This window comes from Taurulus bubalis (assembly GCF_910589615.1).
Source record: "Taurulus bubalis genome assembly, chromosome: 7".
NCBI lineage: Eukaryota > Metazoa > Chordata > Actinopteri > Perciformes > Cottidae > Taurulus > Taurulus bubalis.
The window spans coordinates 23288789-23316519 of NC_136595.1; the positions used below are offsets into that span (position 1 = coordinate 23288789).

Below are 27731 nucleotides of genomic sequence, written 5' to 3' on the forward strand. Positions count from 1 at the left end.
GTAAAAAAAAGACCTTCTTTCACTTCACGTTTCGGGGGAAAGTTGCATGAATTCGGTGGGTTTCACTGACAACCTATTTTGACGCCTGCAATTTTCGAAAAGTTTTTTTTGGGGGAATGTGTGGTTAAAGCGGGGGGATGTAAGGTTTTTTTTTTTTTTTTTTCATTTTTTTTTTTTTTGTCTGGGTTTGAGGTGGCGAGCCAAGTGTGTGTGATGGTCTCCGCATCGACCACGGTAGAGGAGGAAATTACTCCTTTGTTCTGCAATAAAAGACCCCACTAACGTTAAGTGTTAGTCCTGCCTAACGAGCCTCATTTTGCTTTGTTTTTTAAATGGTGTGTCTCGGCCACAAAGCTGTAGCCAGACTGTGGAAACATGAACATGTTAAACGTTGTCTAATGTTGTTCAGCATTTTGGCTAAACTTTGTGTTGGTGGGCCTACGTATATTTTCCACAGAAGCCAGAAAACAAACTTTCCATTAAACCCCCTTTTGGTAGCCCTTTAAACATTCCTTTATGGAAGTGTCTGGCCACCAGCTAGACTTTTATTTTATTGCACATTTGGCAGGAAATTCCTCATGCTCCCACCCCCACCGTCTCCTCCACTGAACTCCCCTCATATCGCAACGACTTGAACCCTAATATGTGGAAGAGAGCTCACTATTTTGTTGCATGAAGTTTTGGAGCTCTCATTCTCCAGGGTCACGACCGTTGCGCTTGCTTTTTGTGTGTGTGTTTGTTTAGTTTTTTTTTTTTTTACACATAATTTGTTTTATCTAGGAAGCCACAACTGGAGAGATTGTGTGTTTTTTGTGTTAATCTTCAGGATGATGTCAACATGCTTGGAGATAAATGGTGAATGGGTTAGTTGTCAGCAGTAGCTTGGCCCTGGATGTGGCCTAGCGGAGATGATCAAATAATGTAAAGCCTGCATCCTGTGGTGCCCTGCGTGTTTACTGTCATTGTTCCAAACTATTTGACCCAAAGTGCTTAGTTTTTTTTATAACAAATGCGTTTTTGGCACGAGACGTTCACATCGGTTTTCGTGTTGGACGGGAATTTGAATCAACAGTTGAATCTGCTTTTTTTCCCCTTCTTCTCTGTTCAGCACGGCGGTTCCCTTGTTGTTCGTGAACTAATAGCGTTGCCTTAAACGCATGTTATAGTTACTTACTTTGCTTTCATTTTCACATACGGCAGTAGTAATAACACCCAAAACATGTAAAACCCTCGCGGGCAGAAATGTGCTTTAACATTTTAATGTCAACATCAGTTATTACACGTTTGTTTGACAGGTAGAAGAAGCTTTATTATTATTATTTATTATTTGCAAGACATATCATTAAATACAACAACAACTGAGGTGCGTTTAATTCGTGTTACGAATTTAAATGAAACATTTAGTTTTGTTGTTGTAAGGCATCTGTTTGGCTCAGTGGTTGTTTCCACTGGAAGTGCAGGCTCTTTCATGGAGAATGACCTGCCTCCTCGGCCTTGTGTGGGGTGACAAAGACCCCTAATCTGCTTGCTTCAAATATTGATCCAGCAGTAGCTGAAGATGCCATTTTGTTACATTAAGCCCCTCTGTGTGCTCTACTCCATTTAACTCGGTGGTCAAATGATATTTGTAAATGTTACGTTTATTTTAGTGGTGTGTGCGTGACTTATTTTGTCCCTGATTTGGCCATCTTATCTAAAAGTTTGGAAAAGCAATGACAGCCCTGTTCCTAGCTTATTTACACTTGATGCTGTGTGTGTGTGTGTGTGTGTGTGTGTATGTATGTGTGTGTGCGCGTTCACTTCCTTTCCTTGTCTCAAGGTTAAATTAGTTCTGCTTGCTTGAGTTCACTAGACTTGGACTGCAGTGTTTGTCTCCCCCGAAGTGATTTGGGTTATTTTCATACATGCAGAAAATTATTTATGACATTTTATACTTTTGTTTGTCTTGCTTCCAAGTGGTTCCTAGTTTACATTTTGTATTTCTTGACATACATTTTTATATTCTGAGCTCTTTTGTTTACATTTTACAACTTGCATTTCCTTTTTTTTTATAAATTCCATCCCTTTTCTGTTTTTTTACATCAATTTACATTAGTACTGTTTTACAAAAGAGGCTGTAAAAGCACACCACCTGTTGGTGTCCAAGTGCCTCTATTCCTCCACTCGCTCCCCTTACCACTAGTTCCCCGTAAGGCTTGCAGATCCGCCGCTCAGCATCAGAGAGCGGCCTCGGGCTGGCGTTGGAATGCAAAACACAGGGTAAATCCAGTATTCATGCTCACTGTGTCATTTGACAAGGTTCTTTCTGAGTTGACATATGGTAATTTGGTAATGACGTGTTTGCATGAAGTCATTAGCGCTGCCTTTCACCCCTATTTCCTTGGGCTAACAATAGTCCCAATTATGTCTGTAATTGTAAATGTATTACACTCTTTTATGTAGCAATGATCGACATATAGCTGTGTTATTTGCCAGGGTTGCGTAAAATGAAAGGGATTTTTTCCCCCATTACTTGGTAGTGATTTGACTAAGGGCAGAGTATTCATCATTTCATGGCAGTGTCTCTTCTACTGCTTTGATGGGAAGGCAGTGTCTAACTGAAGCTAGCATTTTCAAGTAGACCCAGCTAAACGTGTATAGTGTTAAGTAGCCTCATGTTGTCTGTTTTCCCTCATCGGTCCGTAGTGAGTGAGGTAGTAATTTGAGCTGTGTGTTTTGGCCAGCTGGGACTCCATAGAGGATTGTTGATTTTTATATTTCCACCTCTCGGATGCAGAAGATCTTTGCCTCTGATGCATGGATGTTTATTTTTCGCATTATGTTGGGTTTATAATTTAAAAAAAATCACGAACATAAATTTGATGCGTTGGCAATGAGAAGAAAGTTGCTTTGTTTTTTTTTTCAGGAAAAATGCTGACTTAGCCTTATGGGAGCCAAACAATTTACCAATATGAATCACCACTAGGGTTGTGATATAGCGAAGGGAGAATAGTTTGAATCATTCATTACCATCACCCTCTGTTTTTTTAAGAGATACATGTAAATTCTCTTTGTGCTTGCTAGTGCCATTAAAATCCTGTATCTGCAAATTTCTCTCATAGGGTTTATTAGAGACTGAAGGGTATGAACGAACAGCAGCAAAGAATGGCTGCAGTGGGAACTGACAAGGAACTCAACGACCTCCTGGATTTCAGTGCGGTAAGAGAGTGGGAGAGCAGTCTGGGTGGTTCTGGGTGGTAGGTGGGTGGCATTGGGAGAAAGGGCTAAAGAGAGTGCGATACAGGTCTGGGTATGAGCAGAGGGGAGCTGGAGGTCTCAATGACAGAAGTGGGGAAAGGGGAGAGCAAGGAAAATCAGTGGGACGATTCATTTCTCAATCTGCAACATACAATTGGAAATCTTTCTCTCTCTCTTCTTTTTTTTTTTTTTTTTTTAACAATAGGTTTTGTCAGCCCAAGATATTTCCATCCTTCACTCTTGGCATGCAAAGATAGTGCTGATTACATCAAAGCATGGCAAGTAAAACACTGCTGTACCTCAGGGGTGACTGGTAAAAATGAATTCAGGTTTTTAATATATGTAGGTTATTCAATTATGTAGGTGATGCAGAGAAACGGCAACAAGGAAGTGGATCCTCACTACAACGAGCTGGTATCCACTAAAATGTAAATAGTGAATCAAGAACGACTGCAGGAAACTGCGGAAATAATTTCACCCTTGTTTGTCTTGTTAAAAGTATTTGAAGTTTATATATTGTTACATATGAATTGGGTTGCGCAGACAGCTCCTGCATTTCTTTTTGTCATATTTTTAGTCTTTAGGAAGAGATTCTTTTGGAGGAATCCTCCAGACATTTTCTACAAAGTGGATAGAGGTATTCTCTTCAGCTTTTTATTTACCTGTGTTTCATTTTGTTGTGAAGCCTTTTGTTGAGCTTTACGCTGACATAAACATCTCACAGGCCCAATGGAGCTGTGTTACTTTTTCCTCGCCTAAATAAACCGAATAGCTGGTAAGGCTAAATTGCCGGCGCTGGATAATTACTATATATGGGAGACAACAGGTAATTCCAAACCAATGCTCCTAATGAATATTTGTCAGCAGACTTAATGTGCCATGATATTTCTTTTGACAGAATACAGTTGATTAATACTGAAGTGTTTATATCATTGCAAGAGTCATTGACATTTTATGAAGTGTAACATGGGGGGTGGCTAGCTTTATCTTTGTGATTATTTTTTATTTTAATTTTTGTTATTTAGGCGTTGTTGTGCATGAATTTGGTTGGCGGAGCATCATTATAATGACTTGCATGATTCAGTCAGCTGTTTTGTTAATGTCCTTATTCTCTGCCACACCATCGGTATTTATAGGAAACCTTCCCCCATGAAAGAAAAACACTTTGTGTGTAGGGGCTTTGTGGGAGGTTCTCATTAGACAGTTCGGTTTGTGTCAGGAAAGCTCAAATTGATCATCTGCCAATTTGTATTGGCAGATGTTCCGTTTAAATATGACATTGATAATTGGGTGCGAAACTGTCAAATTATACAAACAAATTTCCTCCTCCTTTTTTGTTTCTTTGCTGGCTAGTCGCAGAAATGCACGCTAGATCGGACGTGGAATAAAGAAACACTAAAGATGTTTGAGATATCTGCGACCAAATGTAGCTGGAAACCAAAGATGGTGTCCAACTCGGTCACGTAGACCTACCCGGAAAAAAAGAAAAAGAAAGAAAGAAAAGAGAGATCGTTTGTGGCAGATTGTGTTTTTGTGTCCTACTTAGAAAAATGTTTGGTTTGTACAGTAGACTTTGGCCACGTCACTGAAAGATGCCACAGAGCAGCTATTTAGACCACATCATAGCCTCATGGTAAAGCCCACAGTGGCTCTGTGACTAAAGCCACAGCCTCATCAGAGTGTTTTTGAAGTTTAAAGTTGATACTGCAGGATCAACTTCATATGAAAATATGTCTGAAAGGTTTCATCTCAAAATGCTGTATATTTGTTTAGGGGGGAAAATAGAGACTAGTTATTTCTGGAATGTGGCGTTTTTGCAATTAAAGACATCAAGCATGTTTGACATTTTTCATCAGCATGTTTTAGTCTTAATGGAGGAATCACATGTTTTTAAATGGCTAATATCTCACTTTAGACTCATCTAAAACTGAAATGCCTGCAAAACACACACCCACACACAAGCACTGAGCAACATGTGTATGTGATGTAATTTATTAGTGGAAATAGGATGTGTGAAGTGTGCCATCCTTTGCTTTGTTAGTGACGGTATCTTTCCTCTTTTGTCTTGTAGATGTTTGCGCCTCCAGTAGCCAATGGGAAGAACAGGACAATGACACTCGCCAGCAGTCAGTTTGGGGGATCAGGTAAGCCTTCAAAGCAGCAGCAACACTGCATTGCCGTGCTCTATGTCTTGGCAGTGGTTGTTTTTCATTTCTGGATCATTTTGTCGACGTAAATGTACTCATTTCCCCAAGTGACTTTAACTGACACGACTGTGGCTACATATGCGTTTTGGCAACGCATCGATGAACTTAGTTTGTTAAATATATTATCTTTAGCAGTCACATTAAATGCAAAAATTTCAAATAACCATGAAAAATATTTTTCTCACGAAACTGTTTCGGTATCTAGCACGCGGAGAGTTTCAGTTGTGTTTGCCCCAGTTTTGAGATCACTGCCTCCGTGGGAGCAAAAGTTTTAATTTGATTTGTGGTGTTCAAAGCTTTACAACATTCCATTTTGAAATGACTCTTATCTCCAGGTTAATCCATTGACATTGATGATAACATATTTCATTCGGAGCAATTTGATACCAAAGAACAAATGTAGGAAATTAGTTGTGCCTTGTATTTGTTTATTTAGCTATGGAGTAGTGTAAATTCAGAAGAAATGTACATTTATCGTTGCGCCTCAGTTTGTTTAATGGCTGTTTGGTCATCCCTTGGTTCTTATGTTGATAGAAAAACATCTATTTATTCTTCAGCCCTTTTTTAAAAAAGGATTTAAAACTACAGATTTATTAGTATCCACACATTTTATTTTAACAGCTGTCTGATTCTTTCCCGGTTTTTTCCGCTTGTCTTTCATTGTCTATTTTAAAGTGCAAAGTAGCTGCAGTTAACCCCCCAAGCACCTGAAGCCTTTTGAGTGAGCCTTTCTCTCTTCCTGAATGTTATTAGTAAGTCGTGTTACTTTCGTTCCTCCGTCACCCTTCCAACCTGGCGTGTGAAATCGAGTCACACTCCCCAGTGTTCCCCAGAGTGAGAACTTGGCCACTGAGGAACAAAGGCAAAAAAAGGGGCTTATGGACTTGAAACGACTCCTCCACCCTGAAGTGTAAAACACTCCTCCCCCAACACAGCACAGGGCTCTTACCCCCACTGATCTGCAGGAAATGGCTCGAGTCCGAGACAATGTCCCTCACCCCTTGCTCGCAGCCTCTTAAACTGGCCCAGCATGCAGCGAGCGGCCAGAGTGGAAGAGAGAGCTCGTTGAATAGAGGGATCAGCCTGTGGAAGGCAGGATTCTGTTTGTTTCTATTACAGCAGGCAATTACTAAGCAGCGAGGAGTTAATTCCTTCCCCCCTCCTCGTGTCCCAAAGTGTGGCTCCTCTGTCATTGACACCTATTTTAATGCAATACTTCAAGCTGTCCCATTTAACTTGGGAGATCTGCAGGTACCATCTAAGGAGTTTCTGAGCTATGTTTCATGTTATAACACACATAGTATATAAAATGCAGTCTGGGTTTACTAGGAATAAATCTTATATAGACAGACTGGGTTTTTTTTTAGGAAGGAAATGGAAGAAAATTTAGTGTACTTGGTTTATTTATTTGTAAATGAAAAGGCTTGGTTTTGTCAACAGGACCATCTTTTGAAAAACCCCAAGAGATGGCTTGTTTAAAAAAAAAAATACAAAATGTCTACGGGCTAACCTATTTATTATATAAATGATGACCATTAAATAACAATGTCCGCCTGTGACGTCACTTATCCGGCTTGTATATTCAGGGACCCAGCAGCGCGGGAACGGCAGCAAGCAGCCTAGTGGCCCACCAGACCACCTCTATTCATCAACACAAAAGTGCTCAGAGGGGTGCTAATTGCATTAGGCGTCCTTCTCCCTTCCTCAGTGGCCTGTGTGTGTGTGTGTGTGTGTGTGTGTGTGTGTGTGTGTGTGTGTGGGGGTAAGGGTGTGTCGGGGAGAGGAAAGAGAAGAGGATTGGCAAGAAGTGTGGGATGTTTGAGAAGTAGGGGAGGCAGAGTGTGATAGTGTGTGGTGAGAGCTGGCCAAGCCTTCAGGCAGGCGTCCCCTCTGTCACCTCTGCAGCTGCTGGCAACGTCTCCAACCCCCTTCTCTCTCTCTCACACACACACACACACACACACACACACACACACACACACACACACACACACACACACACACACACACACACACACACACACACACACACACACACACACACACACACACACACACACACACACACACACACACACACACACACACACACACACACACACACACACACACACACACACACACACACACACACACACAGGGGACGCGACAGGCTCGCTTCCCTTAGATCACAACAAACAACATTGTGAATTTACACATGTGGTCTCTCCTGGTAGCTAGCTTACTCGTCGCGTGTTTTACTTTTGCACTCTGGGTTGTATACCTGCACGCGTCTGCTGTATTGTGTCATCTGTTTCACTCTGCTTGGGTGGGTTGTAGTTGAAAAGTCTAAGCCGTCCAAAAAGAGGAAATCTCAAAGGAGAGTGGTTTCCTTCTTCAACTAAATTAGATGTTTTCAGAGCCTGCAGCCACAAGAAGGCTTTGTGGCAGAGAATAAATATGTTTCTGGGTGACTTTCACTTGAAGTACATTCACACTAGCCATGCCAAAGTCTGGATGGATGTGATGTACACCAGTCAACCCGTTTTCATGCCATGTATTTTACATTTCTTGTGTGTTTCTAATTGGTAGATTAAAAACAAGGGTTCTTTCTATCGCCTCTCATTTTCCCAGTTTGATCATCATGTCAATTGACTGTTTAAATCTTCATCGCTTGCTTTACGTTTGGGCTTTATGTTGCTAATTGTCAGCTGTCTCAAGATGGAATAGATTTGCTGTTAGATTTGTAAGTTAGCATGAGCTGCAGTGCTCAAGCACTCTGACGCTGTCTTAAAATAGTCTTTGATGTCAAACCGAGAAGGCTCATTAACATTAAGCTTTTAGTGGTAATGGCCATTTAGGTTTTGCACAGCATCCTTTCCCCTCACAATTGGCATCAGAAATTGTGGAAATGTCGGTACATTTAGTAAACATTTTAGCACATCTGCTAGGGCTGGGGAAAGTAGCCAAAATATTTGCTCACAATATTTATATATTGCAATATGGCATGTTTTCTGATAATTCAATTACTTAATGTTATATATGAAACAATCACTCTTGAGTGAATTAAATGTGACAAATGAAAAATTACACTGCAAAATCCTATTTTCTGAGTAATTTGCTTAAGTTTATTATACATTTTTGACAACATACCTGTTAATTACAATCTCTAAATATATGAGTTCTTTACAATGGGATTCTTTTAAATGACAATAATTGAATTGTCGCTCAGCCCTAACTTCCACCAGTATTTATAATCCAATGATAGGTGTCATTGCACTGTATTACTGATATGACACTCTAGTTATGTTCTTACACGTAGTTAAAGGAATATTGTGGAAGCATTAAAAGCTTTTCTGCTTCCCCCAATATGATGTAAACGCAGAAAACCCTCAGCTTTCAAAGTATGTAAGGCTACGTGAGTGTCACACTGACTATTGTATGACATGATAATCAATGGCAGCTGTTTAAAAGGCATCGACAGTGGCTGAGAACTGCAGTGTGAGAGCTTTGTTTTTTTTTTAGTATATCTTGGATAGCAGCACTACTGGGCGACTGGAGAAATGAAAAGCTCAATAGTGAGTGTAAGTGATTAAATAAAGCCCAGATGGGGCAGGTCTGTGTTTGTCCTTTTAGATTTCATTGAGAATGCAAAAAGTTTTTTTTTTTAGGTCACAGGCGAAGAGTTGGTTTAAAGCAAAGTACTAAAAATATTTGTACTGGCCAAAATAATTGATGTAGGAGTACATCTCTGACCTACTTTGAATGGTACAGAACATATCTTGTTTTTACAATTAGACTTAAAAACCTGCTTACTTGCTTGTACAGGAGCAACACAGCACAGGATATAAATCTCTGGTGGCTAGAGTTGCGTCTGACCCCAATGTATCACTTGTTTTTACAGCATTTGAAGCTCGTTGGGAACTTTATTTTTGCATTATTTTATCATTTTGGTTGTCTACGGTGTCAATTTGTGTGTTGATATTACACGTGACAAGAGATTAACAACAATAGAAAGGTCTCTCTTCTGGCATAGTGGGGCTCTCCTAGCCTGGCTGAGCGTCAGTGTCACCTCAGCAGCTCTCCACCTTGTTTTAATTGCCTCCGAGTTAATTACTCCAGTAAGTGTGAAACAATGTTGTCAGACTTCTCCTGCACAGTCGTGCTTTCGCTCCATCCTCTGCACCCCCGCTGGCCAAATGGAGGCGAATGAGTGTTGTCTTGAAACTGGCTGTGAATACTGTGAAGTTATTCTCTTCCTAACCCTCCTTGTTGGCTTATTGGCACTACTAGGTGCAGGTTATTGTTGACAGGGATTGTTAATTTCTGTGGGTTACCTGAACGTATAAAAAAAAAAAAAAAGTTTGTGGTGTGCCAGCAATTTGGATGAAGCCACAGTGTCTTGAAGTGGAACAAAGAAAGTTAAGTTAAGATGCATCTATTTATTGCAAGACTGGAAGTAGCTCGTTGTTGATGTCTCTCTTCCAAAGAAGATTTTTTTTTTATCTCACTAATTTGGTATTACTTCTCCTGGCACCAGGTTTTTGGCTCAAGTGTCTTCATACAAAGTCTGTCATCTTTATTTAGCAGCGAGCCCGTCACCGGTGTCCTGTGCCATTGGACACGGTTGACGGTGGCGCAACGCTTTATTAGCGCTGTGGCCTTTCAGCTGGGCCGATCTGACAGTGAGCGAGGCTGATCTTTTGAGGTCCCCTCTCCTCCCTGCTTGCCTGATTCTCCATGCCACTGGCATCAGCTCCATAGATCACGGCTGTCGCAGTGTGTGTAGGTGCTTGCACCGCTCTGTTAGTCTCATCACTCATTCTCACTCGTCAGCCAGGCTGCTGATCTCGCCCAGACCCCTCTCACTCTGCCATCCCGCTTGTTCCTCCCCCTCTCTCTCTCTCTCTCTCTCTCTCTCTCTCTCTCTCTCTCGCGTCCCCTTGCTTTCTCCTTCCACCCGCTCACTCTCTCTCTCTTGCTTTCTCACACACATTTTTTTAATTAGGCAAAAATCAAAGACGAAATATGAATATTCATAAGGAAACCGCATTAATATGCACAATTATGCAAATCAGCATGCAATTAAGGCTTGTGTCTCCAGAGAGCCTGGATAGCATTAGTGCATAAGACAGGGAGAAGGGGATGATGGGGGTATTTTGGAGTTTTCTGCTCCACCAGTCTTTTGGCTGTGTTTTTCCTTTGTGCCACACATTGGTCTTTTCTTTGCCTAAAACATTGAGGTTCATAGTTTGGCTTTACGCATTTTGTTTTGTGTTATTTTGCATGTTTGTATGTGTCAATTGGACTTGAATGGAATTGAAGTTATCCTCTTGGATTACATTTGGGACGTAAATGGTTAATTTTGTGCTATTCAGTGACCGTAATAAACACTAATGGTACACTGAGCACCATATTACTTTTTTTTCTTTTTTTTTTCCAGAAATGTTCTAACATTGCATTGCATCTTGAATGCGACAGCGGTGTCTTTGATCAATAGTGATGCTCATTCTTGGCGTGTGCAAGCCCATTGTGGCCACTTAAGGACATCCAATGTTTAGAGTAGGACGTGGTGACAGGTTCCCTTGATATAACTCCAACATCAGGGCATTTCAACATATCTGCAGTGACGCATAGGATAATTATTATATACTGTCACTTGGGGATTGCTATAGCATCGTTACATTAATCCAACCTGCTTTTTTTGAGTCTTTCATCCCTACTTCAGACTAACTTGCTGATCTTTCTACCCGTCAATCTTAACAATATGTCTTCTTGCAGCAATAGACGAGCGCAGCAGCTCTGGGTCTTGGGGCTCAGCAGAACAGAACAGCCCCTCTTTCAGCCAAGGACGGGTAAGATCTGAACACACACTCGCACTCTTGAGTTGCACACGATTTTAAGTTTGGAGAGCTAAGCATTAACACCAGATGCCATGATATTGTCACACACTCGCACACATTCAGTTAATCAGTCGGACACACACACACACACACACACACACACACACACCCTCTCCCCCTACCAGCACAACAGCTTAGTACTGTTTCATGCCGTGTGCCATGTTTGATTTGAAGTGGTAGTTTTACTCTCTACCTAATAACCTTGGCTCGGGATCCTGCGTTGGCAAGCGCTCTGGTAGCCCAGAACCTCTGTGGAAGCCCACCGGTAATCGCAGCTTCACATCCGCTGTAACTGTCTTGGCACAACTCTGTGTAAATACAAGGAACATGGGGTGAAATAGATGCAGCAGGCTTTGATTACCACAAGTTGATAATTAAGAAAGTCGGTTTGAATCCCCGAGCTGATGCAGATTTGTTTGGCATAGATCCTATTAGTTAGACAGAAAAGCAGAGGGAGGGTATCCACTAAGAAAGCCACATAGGTGCGCTAACAAGACCACTAAACATTGTTTATCGTGGGTGTGTTTGTTAGCCTGTCCAATGTTGGAGCCTACATGATTTAATTACTTTTTTCTTCGCTCTTCTTTAAGATGGCTAATGTTGTTATGTGTTATACCATTGTTCCCTCAGGGCTATGGCGAAGGATCCCATTATAATGAGCCTGAAGGCTTGTCCTCTCCGTTCATCAGTGCAGGGGTTGCAGGTATGTTCTTTTATATGTATTTTTTGGCTGTAGTAAAAAAATGTCTTCTTTGCACTTGGAAAGAGTGTATAAACGTCCTTCTCAGTGATGGAGGACATGTTTCCTGGTTTCACTTAATATAATCATGTTGATAATGTCCGATTCGACTGTTGTGCGTACTTTGTTTTCTGGGTGTTGAAATGTGTATGTGTCTACATGCGTGTGCGTGTGTGCCAGTGTTCATTCGTTGAGTGTTGGGGATGTTAGGGCACTGAAGCAGAAACCTTCCCTAGGGTTTTGTCTGGCAGGCGGCTTTTATGCAGCTGAGCATACTGAAAAAGGGGAGGGCAGCCCTAGACTTTTTGTACTTAAAAATAAATAAATAAAGGAAGCTACTTTGCATTTGTTTTTGCACACACCATTGCCTCTTAATGTGTGTGGATAAAGCTCATGGTTTCACTCATTAAAGTTGATACAATTTTCACTTTTATCTTGCAGGTAAAAATGAGAGGCCACCGTACCCTCCCTTTGTAAGCCAGGTATGTAAGCATTTAGCTTTTTCCTTGACTCCCTGCAAGGTTATACTGTATATGTGTGTGAAAAGAGCTAAATTCATGTAATGCGTCATGTAAAGGAAGCCCTGTTTTCTCACTTCTCTTTTCATGTTAAACACTTTGAATTAACTGTCTTCGTTTCCTAGAAAAGAAGCTGTTTGTGCTCTGCTAACCCCCGTCCCCGTAAGTAGTTAATTGTAAAATGTTGTTTCTCCATCTTTCTCTATTCTTCTAGCCTGGTTTTCATCCTAGCGACATAGCGATGCCCAGCCCAGATGCCATGTCCCCCTCCGGCCTTAAATCTGGCTCCCAGTTTTACCCGTCATACCCAAACAACCCAAGGAGAAGGCCGCCTGATGGAGGCATAGGTAAGATAACTGGACAAGACATGTTTCTTCCTTTTTGCTTTTATTTTCTGACATTCCCCCTGCAGTGTTTATTTTATTTTTTTATGGTTAACTGGGGCTGCAACAAATTATTATTTAATAAAAATAAAATAGATTTACAGATTATTTTCTTTTTGTCTGATCATTTCTGTCTATATTCCACAACTCCTTTTCAATACAAAGGTTTATGCAGATGAATTCGCTCTTAACATTTATTCACAATAACAGACATGCACATACACACTGCCGTAGTGTGATTGGTGCTTTTTTTGTTCTATTCTGAAGTTGGATTTAGAGCACAGGGCGAAATTGCACCTGTACTGGCATAACATTGTCAAATGTGTTAAGTCCTTATTTGTATTTTTGTCTCTCTCTTCACCTTTTCTTTGTCTCTGCCTGCCCGTATACAGAAACCCAGCCAAAGAAGATTCGGAAACCCCCTGGCCTGCCGTCCTCGGTGAGAGCTTATTTCTGCTTGCCTTCACAGCTCACAGTCCTCTCTCTCTCTCTCTCTCTCTCTCTCTCTCTCTCTCTCTCTCTCTCTCTCTTTCTCTCTCACCCTCTCTCCCTCTCTCTCACTACACACTCTTGCTACATATAGACAGACACACACATACACACTGCTCTCCCCACTCTGCTTGAGCAGTTCTGTGACGGACGGGGGTAAAGACCCTCTGCTCAGTCAGACTCTGTGAGCTGACAGTTGGGCAACTCGGGGCCCAATAACATCATCACTGTGTCTGTCTCTACACTACACTCAAGTGGTTTCAAGTGTTGTTCAGGGTCTGGTTGTCATGTAGACGAGCAATTTTATAGGATTTTGAGGTACTTTGTCAAGTCTGGTAACTCACCTTCTTCAGTGGCCTGATTTGAATTGCACACAGAGGTCCTGGATTTGAGTAATGAAGGTACACGTGTTTCATGCAGCCAATGCACGAATGGTTCAAGTGAGGTTGGGTTGTGGTGGCCGGTTACAAAGTGTGTAATGAGACACTTGGATTTGTTAAAGCAATACTTCACCCACAAAATGACCAGTTGTATATCAATTACTCGCATCGTGTAACCCTAAATTCTTGAAGAAAACATTTTCTGTGAATGGAGGATCAAAAAATGGAAGAAAGTCTTGATGACATTAAGTTAATGGAGGCCAGGTTTAACAGTTAAACAATATCAATCTGTTTACAAACTCTCACAACTCGCGCAGTATAATCCAAGTCTCATTTATCCACACTCACTACTTCCCAAACATATGCGTCTTTGCTAAAAACCTCACTATTTATATTACTTAGACAGATGAGTAGCGAGCCTCTGAAAGCACAAGACTGTTTATGCGAAAGTGTTTTTAAATGGTATGTTTTAGGTGAAGATGCATGTGTTTGGGAAGTAGTGAACAAACAACTGGATGAAAATACTTGGATTATACTGCAGGAGTTGTGAGTTTGTCAATGGGCGTTTTGATATAGTAACTTTTCTCTTCATTCATCCTTTTGTGGACATGCAATTAAAATGAATTAAAGGTAACACGGGGGGAATAAACTATATACGAATGATCATTTTGTGGGTGAAACATTCCTACAAGGACAATGTAGAAGCCATTCGGGAAGTTGTGTGGCTATAAAGCAAGTTTGGAATCCGTTTCCACAGAGATTCACTTTGAATATCAGTCTTGGAGTTTTAGTTTCTTTAGTATTGGGTTATTCATAACTTGTTACTTGAAATGGGAAAGTTAAAGCTAAATATATGCAGTTGGATTTCAATTTGTGAAGCGGATTTGATACTGGATTCAATAGTGTGCTTACGAACTCTAATCCTCGGCCTAAGCGCTCCGAAGTACCATATAGTGCTTTGATTTACTGTACCAAGTGTCACATTTTGTCAGTGGGCCCAGAATTCCCAGCAGCTGATGTGTGGATGACGGCAACCACACATAGCTGCAAACACAAGTCACCGTGACGTGTTCGAATATATATCCTACCCTTAGTTTAATGCGACTTGACGAAGAATTGAATCGGGCAGCAGTTGTGCACATCATTCCCATTTATAGATTATTTCCACTAAGTCCTGTGTGCTGTCCCCAACCAGCCCGTCCATACAGATTCAGCTGCTGTAGATCGTAGATGATTCAGACGCCATTTGCTCAATTTGAATACCACGGAGCATTTTCAACGCAACACTAACTTCTCTTAATAGTTCCCTCTCCAGAAAGTTCTTTATGGTCCTTGAACCAACATTGTCATGCTGCTATTAGAGTCTTGCTGCTAGAGCTGCCACTGGATCATCAATATGAAATACTGCCATTGCACAAACATTTTCAGTCAGCCAGTCCTCACGCTACTGTTCTCAGATGACAAGAGTGACCTAAAAGATGAACTGGATATGGAACCTTTGCATCTCCTCACTTGTGTCATCTGTGTTTCCGCACGGTGCCTTGAATCGGTGAACCGGCAACACAAGCGGAGGAGAGAAAGATTAAGACTAGTTATTTGTATAAATCTGTTATTATAAATACTGGGTTTGAAAATACCTGCACGTTAGCCCCGTCTACAGTCTCCTCCTCGTATATAAAAAATTGTGCAACGTTCACAAGAAAAAGTTAAATGAAGATTGACTCATGCCTATGCTGATGTTTTTTTAACGCATGGATGGAGTGAATTCAAAAGATTTATATGGCTGGCTAGGTCCAAATCGCGGAGCCATGGATGCATAATCTGCCAGGACATTAAGTCAAGCATTAACAGCGTTGCGTTCGGACTCTGTCTTATTTTGAAACAAAGTTGCAACAAATGCAACCGTAGCCGGCTGCATTGACGAGGAGGGTCCATATCATAGTGACAGCCTGTATGTGGACAGATCAGAGTTGGACCTGGTGAACATGCTGCTCTCTGTTGTTCACTGAAGAAATGGAGAAATCAGTTTAGTTTTTTCTTTTCTTCAAATGACAGTGCTGTCCTCCACCTGTGGGTGTTGTCATGTTAAAGTGTCTGCTGAAGCCTCAGCGTGTAGACACACTCCTGCGTGGTGACTACATCACAGAGATTGAGTGTGAACACTGTCTGGCCGAGGCCCCCTCTTTTTCACTGTCTGAACCTCAGTCGTTCCCTGCAGTGTGAACGATGGCCGCGTGGTTTTGGTGCGACTGATGAGATGTCTGCATGTGTGTGTGTGTGTGTGTGTGAACCCCCCTCCCCCACTTCGCCCAGCCCTCTGCCGACGCTTCGCCACATGATGGCCTGGGTGGGCCTCCCCCTGTGAGTGACCCAGTTGTGAGGCGCGGTGCTTGCGAGGCCTCTTAGCCCCGTGTCTGAGCCCAGATTAATGACTGCCGATGATGATCCTGTGGTCTTTCGTCCCTCCCTCACACACTCCCTCCCTCCCAGCTTCTCTTCACCGCCCCATCAACATGCTCTTTATTTTTTCTTTATCTACTTTTGTTACTTAAATCATGTGGCCATAAATCAGCGAATGGATAGATTATAGCTGCACTGTAAAGGCTATTCCTCGTTTCCCCTCCAGCTCCCTTACTTCTGTAACCCACCGATACCTGTGCACGAGATCCTTGCCCTAACCCTGTGAACCTTCACCCTCTCATCTGCAACAATCAAACAACATGGAGGAACTTCTCTTCTGCCCCCTAGTTGTCCAATAGACTAATCACAAAACAAAACCCTTATTGTTGAATCAAACGCTTTGAGGTTAGTTTGATGTTAATCTTCATCTACTCCCCACCCTTTGCCACAACCCATGTTTTTCTAGTGTAGAGACCTTTGCACGGTCATAACCTGAATTACATTAAACCCCTATTAGTTGAGGATTTTACCCTAGAAATCCCCTTTCTTCCTGAGAATACAATTATCCAGCAGCACCAGTCATTGTGTAGTTCTCTGTTCCTATCTAGAGCAGCAGGATTCACTCGACATTGTTCCCCGTGAAAGAACAACTCAAAGCCTATTGTTAAATGAAGCCATCTCCGTCATGTTTTCCCCAGAATTAACCGTGATCATTTTAAATCCCCTGTTTCCTTCACACTCCCCTGGCCATATCAAGCTTTGTTTAAGTCATTTAGATTACCTTCTCCTGTCCCCCTTTAACACCCCTTATCTCTCTACCCATTTCATAAATCATCAGGGCCTTCATTTTTTCCCCTCAATCCCCCCCCTTGCCCCTTTACCACCCCCTACCCACTGCAATCTCTCTCCCTCTCTTTCTGTCTCTCTCTCTTTCTCTCACTGGATCCCAGCCCCCATCTCTCTCCCTCTCTTCACTCCCTCTCCTCAGCCCAGCTGCCTGTGGAGTTGGATGTGGTCCAGGAACAGGCAGATGGCTCTGTAATTAGAAGTGCATCTCTCCATTCCCTTTCCACTTCTCCCTGTTAAATCAAATTACAGAAAAAATCCCTTCTCTGGATTAGCATTCTTTGCAGCCTAGCCTCCATTCTCTTTCTCTCTTCCTCGATTTGCCATGTTACGACAGAGGAGGAGAGGAAAAGACGAACTGAGTGGTGGCTGATGGTGTTGGGGAAACTGAGGGCTTCTCATGTCCATCTTGGAGCGCGGAGATGTGTGTCACTTAAGGCCCAGCATCCATTTTTCTTAGCAATATGTAGAAAGGATGTGTGATTGGACTCTTTCAAGATGCTATTATGAATTGTCATAGCTGTCCATTTTCATGTTTTCTGGAATCCAATCCTCTTGTTGATGCCACATAGAACGTGATAGTGCTGGTTTGAGGGTATTGCTGGTGGAGGGAGAGTGTTGGCTCGCTTAAGGCATGGTATGTGTGCGAGCTGATACTGAGTGTGTTACAGGGAGGGGCTCCAGGCTAGGCAGGGCGATGTCACTGGGGTCCTGGGAGCAAGAGGAAGTGCTCACTGTGCACTGGGATTCAAGCCGTCGCTGTGCCCAGCATGGCATGGCCGCTGTGTTCTCCTCCACAGGCGAGGAGCCGGCCTGCCTCCACCGCCGGCAGACTCCCTCTTGCCATCTTGTGGCCACTTGAAGCTATTGGAAAGCAAGGATAGGATGGATCGATTCCTTATTACTTTGTCTCTCGTGATACTCGGGGATACAAATTGAGAACACTCATCTTTTTATAAAAATCCAGAAACATAAAATGTCCACGTTTTTAAAGTACGTCTTTGTTGTTTTAGAAATCAGTCTTAACTGCTCACCTTCTGAATGTTTGTTTAGGTGTATGCTTCCACATCTGGTGATGAGTATGCAAGAGACAATGGAGGATATCCTGGTGCTAAGCCTGGAGCTGTCTACCCTTTCTATATGCAAGGTAACCTTTCACGTAACATCACTGGAATGAATTTGGACTGTTGGCCTGTTTTGTTAAAACTGTTTTCATATTTGCAAATGTGTCTGTGTTTCTCTCAGAAGACCCCTGGTCGTCCTCTGGCTACTCTGCCATGCTGGGTAACTCTCCTCACATTGGACAGCCGGGATCCTTCTCTGCAATTAACCCACAGGACAGGATGGTGTGTACAATTGGCCTGAATCGCAATCATTATATTTATTTATTTTTCTTTATGCAATCGCTTGAATCTTCTAATGTTGCTTGTAAGGATGTATGTGGTGAACATGAAAGGCTAGCTTTTCATTGAGAGCAAAGATTTTTGCAGTTACTTTTCTATTAATAAAACCACGTATCCTTTGAGATGCATGAACTAAAATATCTGTTCACGTTTTAGTTATATGCTTGAGTTATAAATAATAATTAATTAATCTTCCTTCATAAGCATTTCTCACATTTTGTTTAGTTTTCTGAAGGGCTTGTGCCTTATGAAGATACTTGTATTCCCTTTCCAGAAGCGTCAACCCCTGCCTATGTCCCCACAGACCTATCCTTTGCACGGCAGCGAAGTCAATGGCTTCCACTCAGCTCCCACCACCTACAACCACACTCCCGCCATCAACGGAGAAGGCATCATGTGTAAGGAACCTTTCAACATGAACTTATCGCATAAGTATCTTGGAAGCGTCGGTACCAAGGCCATTTGATTTTTTATTTTTTTTTCCAAAAACAAATAAACGGGTTATCTGACTTTCTGATTTCTTTTGTCTCTGCAGCCAACCGAGGCACCGCAGCTGGCAGTTCAGGAGATGAAATTGGGAAGGCGCTCGCCTCGGTGAGTTATTTTTTGTTTATTTGTTTTTTCAAATTAGTTCTGGGCAATGAAACTATTATAGTACATTTGTTTTATTTCCTCTGAAGTGAAGATATGTTATGTTGGGGTGATGTGCGTGAAGTGCAAATTTAGAAAAGAACGAGGAATTTCCTTTGTGAAATGTGCCAAAGACATCTCAATAAGGACAAAACGGTGACATTCAAGGACCTAATTGTATTTGGAGATTTTAGTTTTAAAATGTGCAAGAAATGCTTGAGTAATTTTTTTGGGGGAAACATTAACATTTACTCAAAGTAGTATTTGTCCCATTTCTAAATAAAATAATTGGTTAAAAATAACCTACTTAGTCATTTATGTTATTTGTTGTAACTCTTTGATTCTTCGACTAAACGTTTCTGACATGGCATTTGAGTGATTAGAGATAAATATTGTGTGACATGGAAACCATTGTGTCATGTAGAAAAATCTATTGTGGTGACACATTGCTCAGCACAAGTTCACTATTGCAGTGAAAATCAATAATGTTGGGCTGTGTGATCAATGCTTTTAGATTTACCCGTCGGACCACAACAGTAATAACTTCCCCTCTGCTCCATCTACTCCTGGTTCTCCTCAAGCTATTGCAGGTACAGTTGGATTCTCACATATTGATCATATGAGTGACATAATTGGTACTTGTGTAGGAGAAGACAACATTTAGAAGTTGTATGTTATGGCGAGTCAATCAAAGGCATTTAATCTCCAATCTGCACCGTAATGTGCTGTTTTTATTACTAGTATAAAGAAATCTGCATATTCATAAACACATAATTTGCCATGTCTTTATTTTACCTGCATCATTGAAGTACTATCTTGCTTTGATGTAAGATTAATGTCAACCTAACCGCCGAGTAAATTGTGCCAATCAGAAGGTTGGTAAACTGCGATCAGGTGGTTTTATCCTGTGCTTTATTCTCACACATGCAACCACAAATTTGGATAATATTTCAATTTCCGCCACAGAATACTGACATCAGTCGAATCGATTTAACTTGTTCAGTTTGATTGCAAACTTGTTTTTGGCACACAAAAAAGAATCACTTGAAATTGTTGGCGCAAAAATGATCCTCTGCATTTTTAATGATCTTCAGTGTAGAAACGTGTGTCTGCAGCGCCATCTGCTGTAAAATTAAGAACCACCTCTATACACTGTCCCAATATTTCTCTCTGCAGGAGCTCAGTCTCAGTGGCAAAGACCAACCACACCCAACTATGAAGGACAACCACACGCACTGGTACGTGAAAACAATTCTCTGCTACATCAAAGCAACTTTAAGCAAGAGAGGTTGTCCCAACATTCTCATAGCCTTTTTATGCTTATTTTAGTTAGTGCACCGTAAAGTACAAAGTATTTTGTCAAAGACATACTGTGTTTTTATAAGCAGTTTCTTAGACTTGTAGTATGCTTTGTCATATTGATATCTAAGTGTGTGCTTGTTGTGTTTTCATAGAGTAAAATGGAGGACCGTTTGGAGGAGGCCATCCATGTACTGCGTAGCCATGCTGTGGGTCAGGGTCTAGAGGGCGCCCCCGACATACACAGCCTGCTGTCCGCGGTACACAACGGGGGCCTTGGGGCCCTCTCTCCAGCTTTCCCAAATGCAAGCCTTGCCCTCAGCAATAGACATCCTGCGATGGTGAGTCAAGCAGGATGCAAACTAAAGTGTTAATTTGTGTTTTATAACACACATAATATCTATCAACACTTCTAAAAACTCTGCAAGGAGTTTGTTTTCATGCTGACACAATGGAGGTTGAAGTACATGCTTATTTCATCAGCCATTACTGAATAAACTTTGTTAGTATGGAGGTTGGATAAACATACTTTATGTTTGCAACATGGCTTGCATAAACCATAACATGTGCAATACACTTTGATGTATTGATTGGCAGGGTACCTTGATTTTATCTTGTATTTGTTACACACCAAATATGCTTTTTGAAGAAATCTGATTTTTGTTCTTATTAGCAAGAAATATGGAAATAACAAATGCATTACTTATGAGTACAAGTCAAACATAGTATTTGTGCCATCTGCTGGTAAAATATTTTTAATTTAAAAGCAATTAGGAGTAAACTGTATTTCTATGCATCTTCTTTGGTGAGTTAAATGACAATAAATAATGTAGGCAAACATTCATGTAAAACATTTTGAATTAACTACATCATTTAGTAAATATTTGTTCTCAAAGTTGTGCACATGTCAAGTTATTTTTTACAGCTTTTATTTTTAGCTATTGTCTTTTTAAAGTTGGTTCAACGCAATTTTCAGTCAGTTTTTTTTAGGGCTGTAGTTGTGATATGTGTGTCCTTGTGAGCGTCACCTCATGGTTCTCCCCCTGGATCAGCAGGGAGGGAAACACGAGGAGCCCACAGGCCTTCCTCCCAGCAGCACTCTTCTGCACGGCCATCACGCATCCGGACCCACGCCGCCAGTTGGCCAACCGGAAGGCTTTACCAGTAAGTCTGACTGGATATCTTGTTACTTAGCGGAGCACATCAGTAGTTGTTTAGTGAAACTGCCCAAAACAATGTCTTCTATTTAGCATCGCCACAAAACCCAAATGTTTGATTTCAGTACCCAGATACTCATTCATGTTTCGGCTAGTGTACTTACACGGTGATATGCGATTGAGAGATCTTCAGTGTTCTCTGCCTAGCTTAATTAGCTTTCTACGTTCATCCGTTGTGTCACATCCTTTCCTTTTGAGAGGTTACTTTGAAACCTCCTAACATCTATGCGTTTGTCCCTAGGTCTCCCTGGTTTGGCCCGCTCCACGCACTCCTCCAGCGGCTCAGACATCAAAAGAGAAGAGGATAAAGAGGACGATGACGACAACTCATCTGTTGGAGACAAATCTGATGACGAAAAGAAGGACTCCAAGGCAGCACGCCTTCGACGGTAAGTTGGTCCTCACTCTGTTTTCTAATCTTTGTGTTTTAACCAAAGACTTTATAAAACTGCACTTACATATAACGGCATGACAATAAAATCACACAACTATTTTACCACAAAGGTGGAGCCCACCGATCGCCCAGACTTTGTGAGGCATTTAACAATGTCGAAATCCCTCTTCCCTTCATGTCACGTTTTCAGAAAGGAGGCGTTGACCCTCCAGATGCTCGCTAGCCTTTCAGACCAGAGGGATGAGTAAGTTTTTCCAATAGAGGGTCAATTTATTGTGCTTTGTTGGCTATTGCCACACATCAATTAAAGCACATGTTCATGGAACTCGTTTCTAAAATGTTATTTTTTTTTTTTTTAATTTTGTGCAAAATCATTGTAATATAACTGGATGACATTCTGAATTGTATTATAAATCGCTGACTTTCAATATTTCTGTTTATGCTGCAAATGTATTTTGAGATTTAAGAATTGATACATTTTGAACTGGAAATGTATTGGGGGAGGAAAAACATTTGTGAAACTGATTTACCCCTAACAAACACTACAATAGGAAACCCAACAAAGATTTTTTTTTTTTGATGACCAAAAAGGTGCAGGAAAATACAGCTCATTATGCCGTCGCTTTTTTATTTGAAGTACTTAACTTGTAGTTACAAACCTTGTAAACACAGCATCACACACAGCGTAGGATACTATGAACATATCAGACTATATTTTCATCAAATTACTTAGTGGGAGATACTGCTTCTTGAATGTTTTTCCAGTGGTCACTTTTACACAGTATGCATTTAACGCTATTTTAAGTGCATCCATTCAGTGCAGAGCTCAACTGTGGGTGTACAGTCCCTGCTGTTCATGCTAAAGTTAAAGTAGTGGAATGTCATTCATACGGTCATAACAAGTGTTTAATTGTTTGTCTTGAAATGTGTTTCTGATCTCGGCTTGATTGTTTTGTCTCCGTCTGTAAGTAGTCTAGATGAGGAGGAAGATGATGAGGACCTTCCTCCTGAGGTGAAGCTGGAACGTGAGAAGGAACGGCGAGTGGCTAACAATGCCCGCGAGCGCCTCAGAGTACGGGACATCAACGAGGCATTTAAGGAGCTTGGGAGGATGTGCCAGCTACACCTAAGCCATGACAAACCTCAGACCAAACTTCTCATCCTGCACCAAGCTGTCAATGTCATCCTTAATTTAGAACAGCAAGTCAGAGGTCAGTCTGCAAGCAGCACATCGTGATGGGAAGCACAGTTATGTTCACCTCTGTTAAATACATCGTTACTCTTTTATACTGAGAGGGCTTGTTTCTGTTCTCCCTTCCTCTGTCAGAGCGTAACCTTAACCCCAAGGCAGCATGTTTAAAACGCCGGGAGGAGGAGAAAGTGTCCGGGGTGGTGGGTGACGCACCCATGCAGCTCTCAGGAGGCCATCCTAGTATGGGAGGAGATGGCCACAACCCAATTGGCCACATCTAACACCAGGTAGGCTTTTAAACATTTGCTACTGAAGTGTTTATTAGGATGTAACCCAGTGTTTTATAGGTATTTGTTTTACCAACGGTTACTTAAAAGTTAAAATCCTTAAAATGTCATTCCTGGTTTATTTGCCAACACTTAGGGTCACGTGTAGTAATTGCAAGGGAGATTCCTTACTGCAAGTCCCAGAATTCTTGGGGCAGCAAACACTGCTTGACCAGCAAAATACAACCAGTAGCCCAAAAACAACCTGACATGGTTGTAATAATAAAGAAAAGGGGTCAATAATTAGTCTTTTTCTATCATACCATAAGCAATGGCAATCTTGATTAATGATGCACACAACAATAGGGCACAGGTAAAGTTGGTTACCTTGATGAAGAGGTGTGCGACTTGTCGCCTGCAGCTCTTCATCAACCAGCTCGCTGTGGCTGCTCCTTTTGCTCCATTGCCTCCTGCAATATTTAAATAAACTAATCCGCTGATGCAAAATGCCAAAATGGCCATTCTAAACTCCTGTGGCTGCTTCACAATTAAAGCCACTCAGTGTTTTTCGCCAGTTGAATACTTTTTAATTTTAAGCAGCTCCTGAGTATAACGGATTAGAACTTAAAATATGAATTGTACTAGCATGTAGGAGGCAGTGGGCTCAGTGTAATCCTCAATATTGTGTTGATTTCTTTATAATACAGGATTACTACAACATAATGTTTGTGGTCCTTCCTTTTTGCAGGTCTGGTGGTGTTTCCTTGGCTGTCAGAGGATGTGGCCTTAACAGATTTCTTCCACCCATTATTCTCCAGTGTGTGTGTGTGTATATGTGGACATGTCTGTGTATTGTCCGTTCAAGTTTCAAGATGCACATTCACACACTCGTACACACATGCATACTGCCAAAACTGACACAGCCTGTTTGTCGCACTCCCAACCATGACTACAAGCTCAAATGTGAAGAACTTTTTTTAGTTTTGCTTTGTTTTATACATGTAAAAAAAAAAATCTTCTTCTTGGTTTCCACAAGATGATGGAACACCGGAGTACTTTTTTGTCCTGCCACAAATTGGGACTTGACACACTGCCGAGAGGTGCTCTTGTGAAAGAAAGGAGACCTAAACAAACACAAATTGAATCATGGATTTGTGCCTAATTGTTACATGTTTTCTATTTGACATTTAAGCAAATTGCTTTACATGTGAGGAACATTTATTGTGAGGGATTGCTTATGTGTATGAGCAGTTACTTTTAATGTATGTCATTCCCAGCGTGATGGTACAGTCTTACATATGTTATGTAACCAAGCCCATAGTTGAAGTTGAATTGTCTAAATTCAGTGACTTTTCCCCGATCTTATCAGCAAATGTTTCGGGAAGGCGGCGGAAAGGTCAAAAGTCTTGGCAGTTCAAAAGCAGCTCATGAAAGACGTGGACTCTGAACTAGAGGCAGTCTCCGACTCAAGCCCGGTCTCAACCCACAATGCATCTGGAGACTTGGAGTAGAAGACTCCTTCCCTGAAGGTTATGAATTATCCAAGTGGTAGAGTCAGTCAACTACAAACCCGTTCTTCCTATTTGTTGACCATACATTCTAGTGTTACTCCAGTAATCCCTTATCATATGTTCAGGTCTTTGTACTGCTTTATGTACTAAAGCATACTTAGACAAGACAAAGCACAGTTGTATAGGTTTAGGCTGCAAGTTAAGTGTCGACCCGTTGTGCATTTCAGTCCCCGAAAGTCATGTATTAAAGCCATTTGAGACACTTGCTAAGTGATCAGCACCACTTAGTGCTCTTACTTACCTAAAATGGTTTACTGACAATGCCAGCAGACTTAACAGCTCAATTTTCTTTCCCCTTAAAAGACAAAATAATCTGGGTTCCTTTTGAAGAAGGGATCTCTCATCAGTCCGCATTTGTTTGAAGCAGACAAGCCTTCGTGTAACGGAGGCTTTCTTTTCCTAAATGAGCATTCCCACTGATTTACAGCCCCTCACCTTCCTCCTGAGTACGCTTGCTCTCACGTTTCTTACCGAGAGAGAAGTGTGACGTGTAAATTCACTTCATACATTACTCTGATATGTTTCATTTTTCAAAAATTAAATATATATAAAAAAATATATATTTTTTTGTTAGTCTATACATTGTAGATTTTTTACATAAATGGCAATATTAGTTTGAAGTTTAGAGTGTATTGTAGATGAGCTGAAAAGGGGGATATTTGACATTTAAATGAAATTGTTCAACAACAAAAAAAATCAAAATTGAACTGAGATGGCAGAGGAAAAAGGCAAACGGATGATAAATGAAAAAGCGTTTGGTGTATCCGTTATTCCAGTTTTAGTTTTGAAGCACATCATCGGCTACCCAGATGAATTTTTTTTTTCTTTTCATTTGGGGGTATGTGGACAGAGTTTGTGCCACAGTCCTGTTGAAGTTTTATTACTTTCGCAGCGAGGCACTGAGGAAAAATGTGGGAAGATTTTTGTCTCTAACAGTAATTATGCAACTGGTTTTTGAATGTAGCTACCATACAAATGTGGATCATTTTCAAAGTCGTGTTCCTGGGTTTTGTCAGTACCGTATACTAGTTTTCATTTCACCTTTTTTTTTTTTTTGTTTTCTCTCTAATGTTTGCCCTCAACCAAGTGGCTCTCAGTGTGCAGCTCACTATTTAGTAGCCTGCACATTTATTTTGGAGGCAGACGACCGTATTTGGGTGTAATAATGGAGAACAAAACAGTGTTATTGTGACGTTATGCCCATGTCATGTCATGTTGTGAATGGTTTTTACCAACATGTAATCATAAATGGGAGGTAGAGCATTTTGTGTGTTTAATTTCTACAAAGAGATGAAGAAAAAGACCTATACAAATCAATAGTGTGGCCTTTTCATTCTCAAGACTTAAGATGACATGATGGGAGAGTGATACCTTATCAGTGCCTGAACTTGTATTTTCATTTAAGACCGTTTTATTTTGTGAACCATATCATTTCATTTATCATGGAGATTAAAGAGGTACTTGTTCATTCCCCCACCCTCCCTTCTCCTAATGCTTTTTTCAATTTTCAGGAAGAAGTTTAAATGGTATAAAGAGATTTTCTTTCAGTGTATCTAGTTAAATAAATAAATGTTACGTAGATCTTGTTTAGTTTTTATTCCCCTTTTTTCTAATTATTCAACTGGATTATATTGTCCAAACTGCTGTTTTAGTTAAGGTCATGGGTCCAGGTCATGAGTTTTCTTTCTATCTGCCCTATATTGCGCAATCACTTGACATTACAGGGTTCAAGAGATGCTGATTTTGGCTCTGATTGTCTGCTTTTGATGCACATTAACATGTTTCAGTGTATGTGTTGCTTCAATTTCAATGTAGGGAGTACATTTTATTTTCCGTCGTAGCTGGAACCTCGAATGACTTGGCGCATTTTACATTTCTGTATATCAGAGTGCGCAAGCCCTTTGCTGCAGTGACTTTCAGTATATTTAGTCTCCAGTGACTATCTTCACCTCTTCCAGCTCTTTGATGCCGTTGACAGTAACTTTTTTTGAGAAGTTCTAATCACTTCTTTCAAAAAGTTGTATTTGAAGTTTTTCTTTTTATTATTTCAAGATCAATTATTGTACTGAATATTGCCGGTTTGTTCCAAGGGGGAAATCTGACTTGATGTCATTTAGTATTCTGTGAGCATCCCATTAGCCTACAAGCTACATACTCAAATTATTTGTTTGGGGGGAAACCTTATTTCTTGACAATAGACACAGTTTGAAATCTGCAGAAAAGTAAGCCGACCACTGCAGGAGCACATGATGTCAACAGAAAATTACATTATTATGATGAAAAATGTTCAGTTGACAGGCTTGAAATTGTTTTGGTATAAGAAAGCAGTAATAAAACACTTGCTTTCAACAGTTTTGTCATATCTTTGTTGAACTAAAAAGGGGGAGACTATTGAGTGTTAATACATTCACAGGTACAGAGCCTGACATCTTGGGAGTGAGGACACTGTTGACTCCTGCAGGGTCCTCAGTGTCTCACTCAATCTCTCTCTCTCTCTCTCTCTTTTTTTTATATATATATATATATATAAATATATATAGTTGAGAACTGTCCTGTATATAACAGTAATGTAGCAATAAATGTGCCATTTTTAATAACAGATTATACCTTTTCCAATGTCTGGCTTTTGAATATTGTATACATAAAAGGAAAATAAAGGAAAACATTGTAATAAAGGG

The 27731-nt window shown here is 40.9% G+C and overlaps 1 protein-coding gene across 1 annotated transcript; it reads left to right on the forward strand.

The window, feature by feature from the left end:
- Positions 1 to 27731, forward strand: tcf3b (transcription factor 3b). Its single transcript, XM_079220904.1, has 21 exons — positions 1 to 55; positions 3102 to 3198; positions 5309 to 5381; positions 11205 to 11278; positions 11957 to 12029; positions 12507 to 12547; positions 12798 to 12930; positions 13359 to 13405; positions 18135 to 18228; positions 18327 to 18427; positions 18789 to 18882; positions 19020 to 19078; positions 19629 to 19704; positions 20291 to 20352; positions 20569 to 20754; positions 21466 to 21577; positions 21872 to 22019; positions 22215 to 22268; positions 22997 to 23235; positions 23352 to 23503; positions 24231 to 27731. Exons 2-20 carry the CDS (start codon positions 3124 to 3126, stop codon positions 23495 to 23497), a joined length of 1887 nt encoding a protein of 628 aa, XP_079077030.1. The 5' UTR covers positions 1 to 55; positions 3102 to 3123; the 3' UTR covers positions 23498 to 23503; positions 24231 to 27731.

Coding starts and splice junctions, on each gene's coding strand:
- tcf3b (XM_079220904.1), top strand. CDS start 3,124: ATGAACGAACAGCAGCAAAGAATGGCTGCAGTGGGAACTGACAAGGAA. Junction 3,199..5,308: donor ACCTCCTGGATTTCAGTGCG/GTAAGAGAGTGG, acceptor TTTGTCTTGTAG/ATGTTTGCGCCTCCAGTAGC. Junction 11,279..11,956: donor CCTCTTTCAGCCAAGGACGG/GTAAGATCTGAA, acceptor TTGTTCCCTCAG/GGCTATGGCGAAGGATCCCA.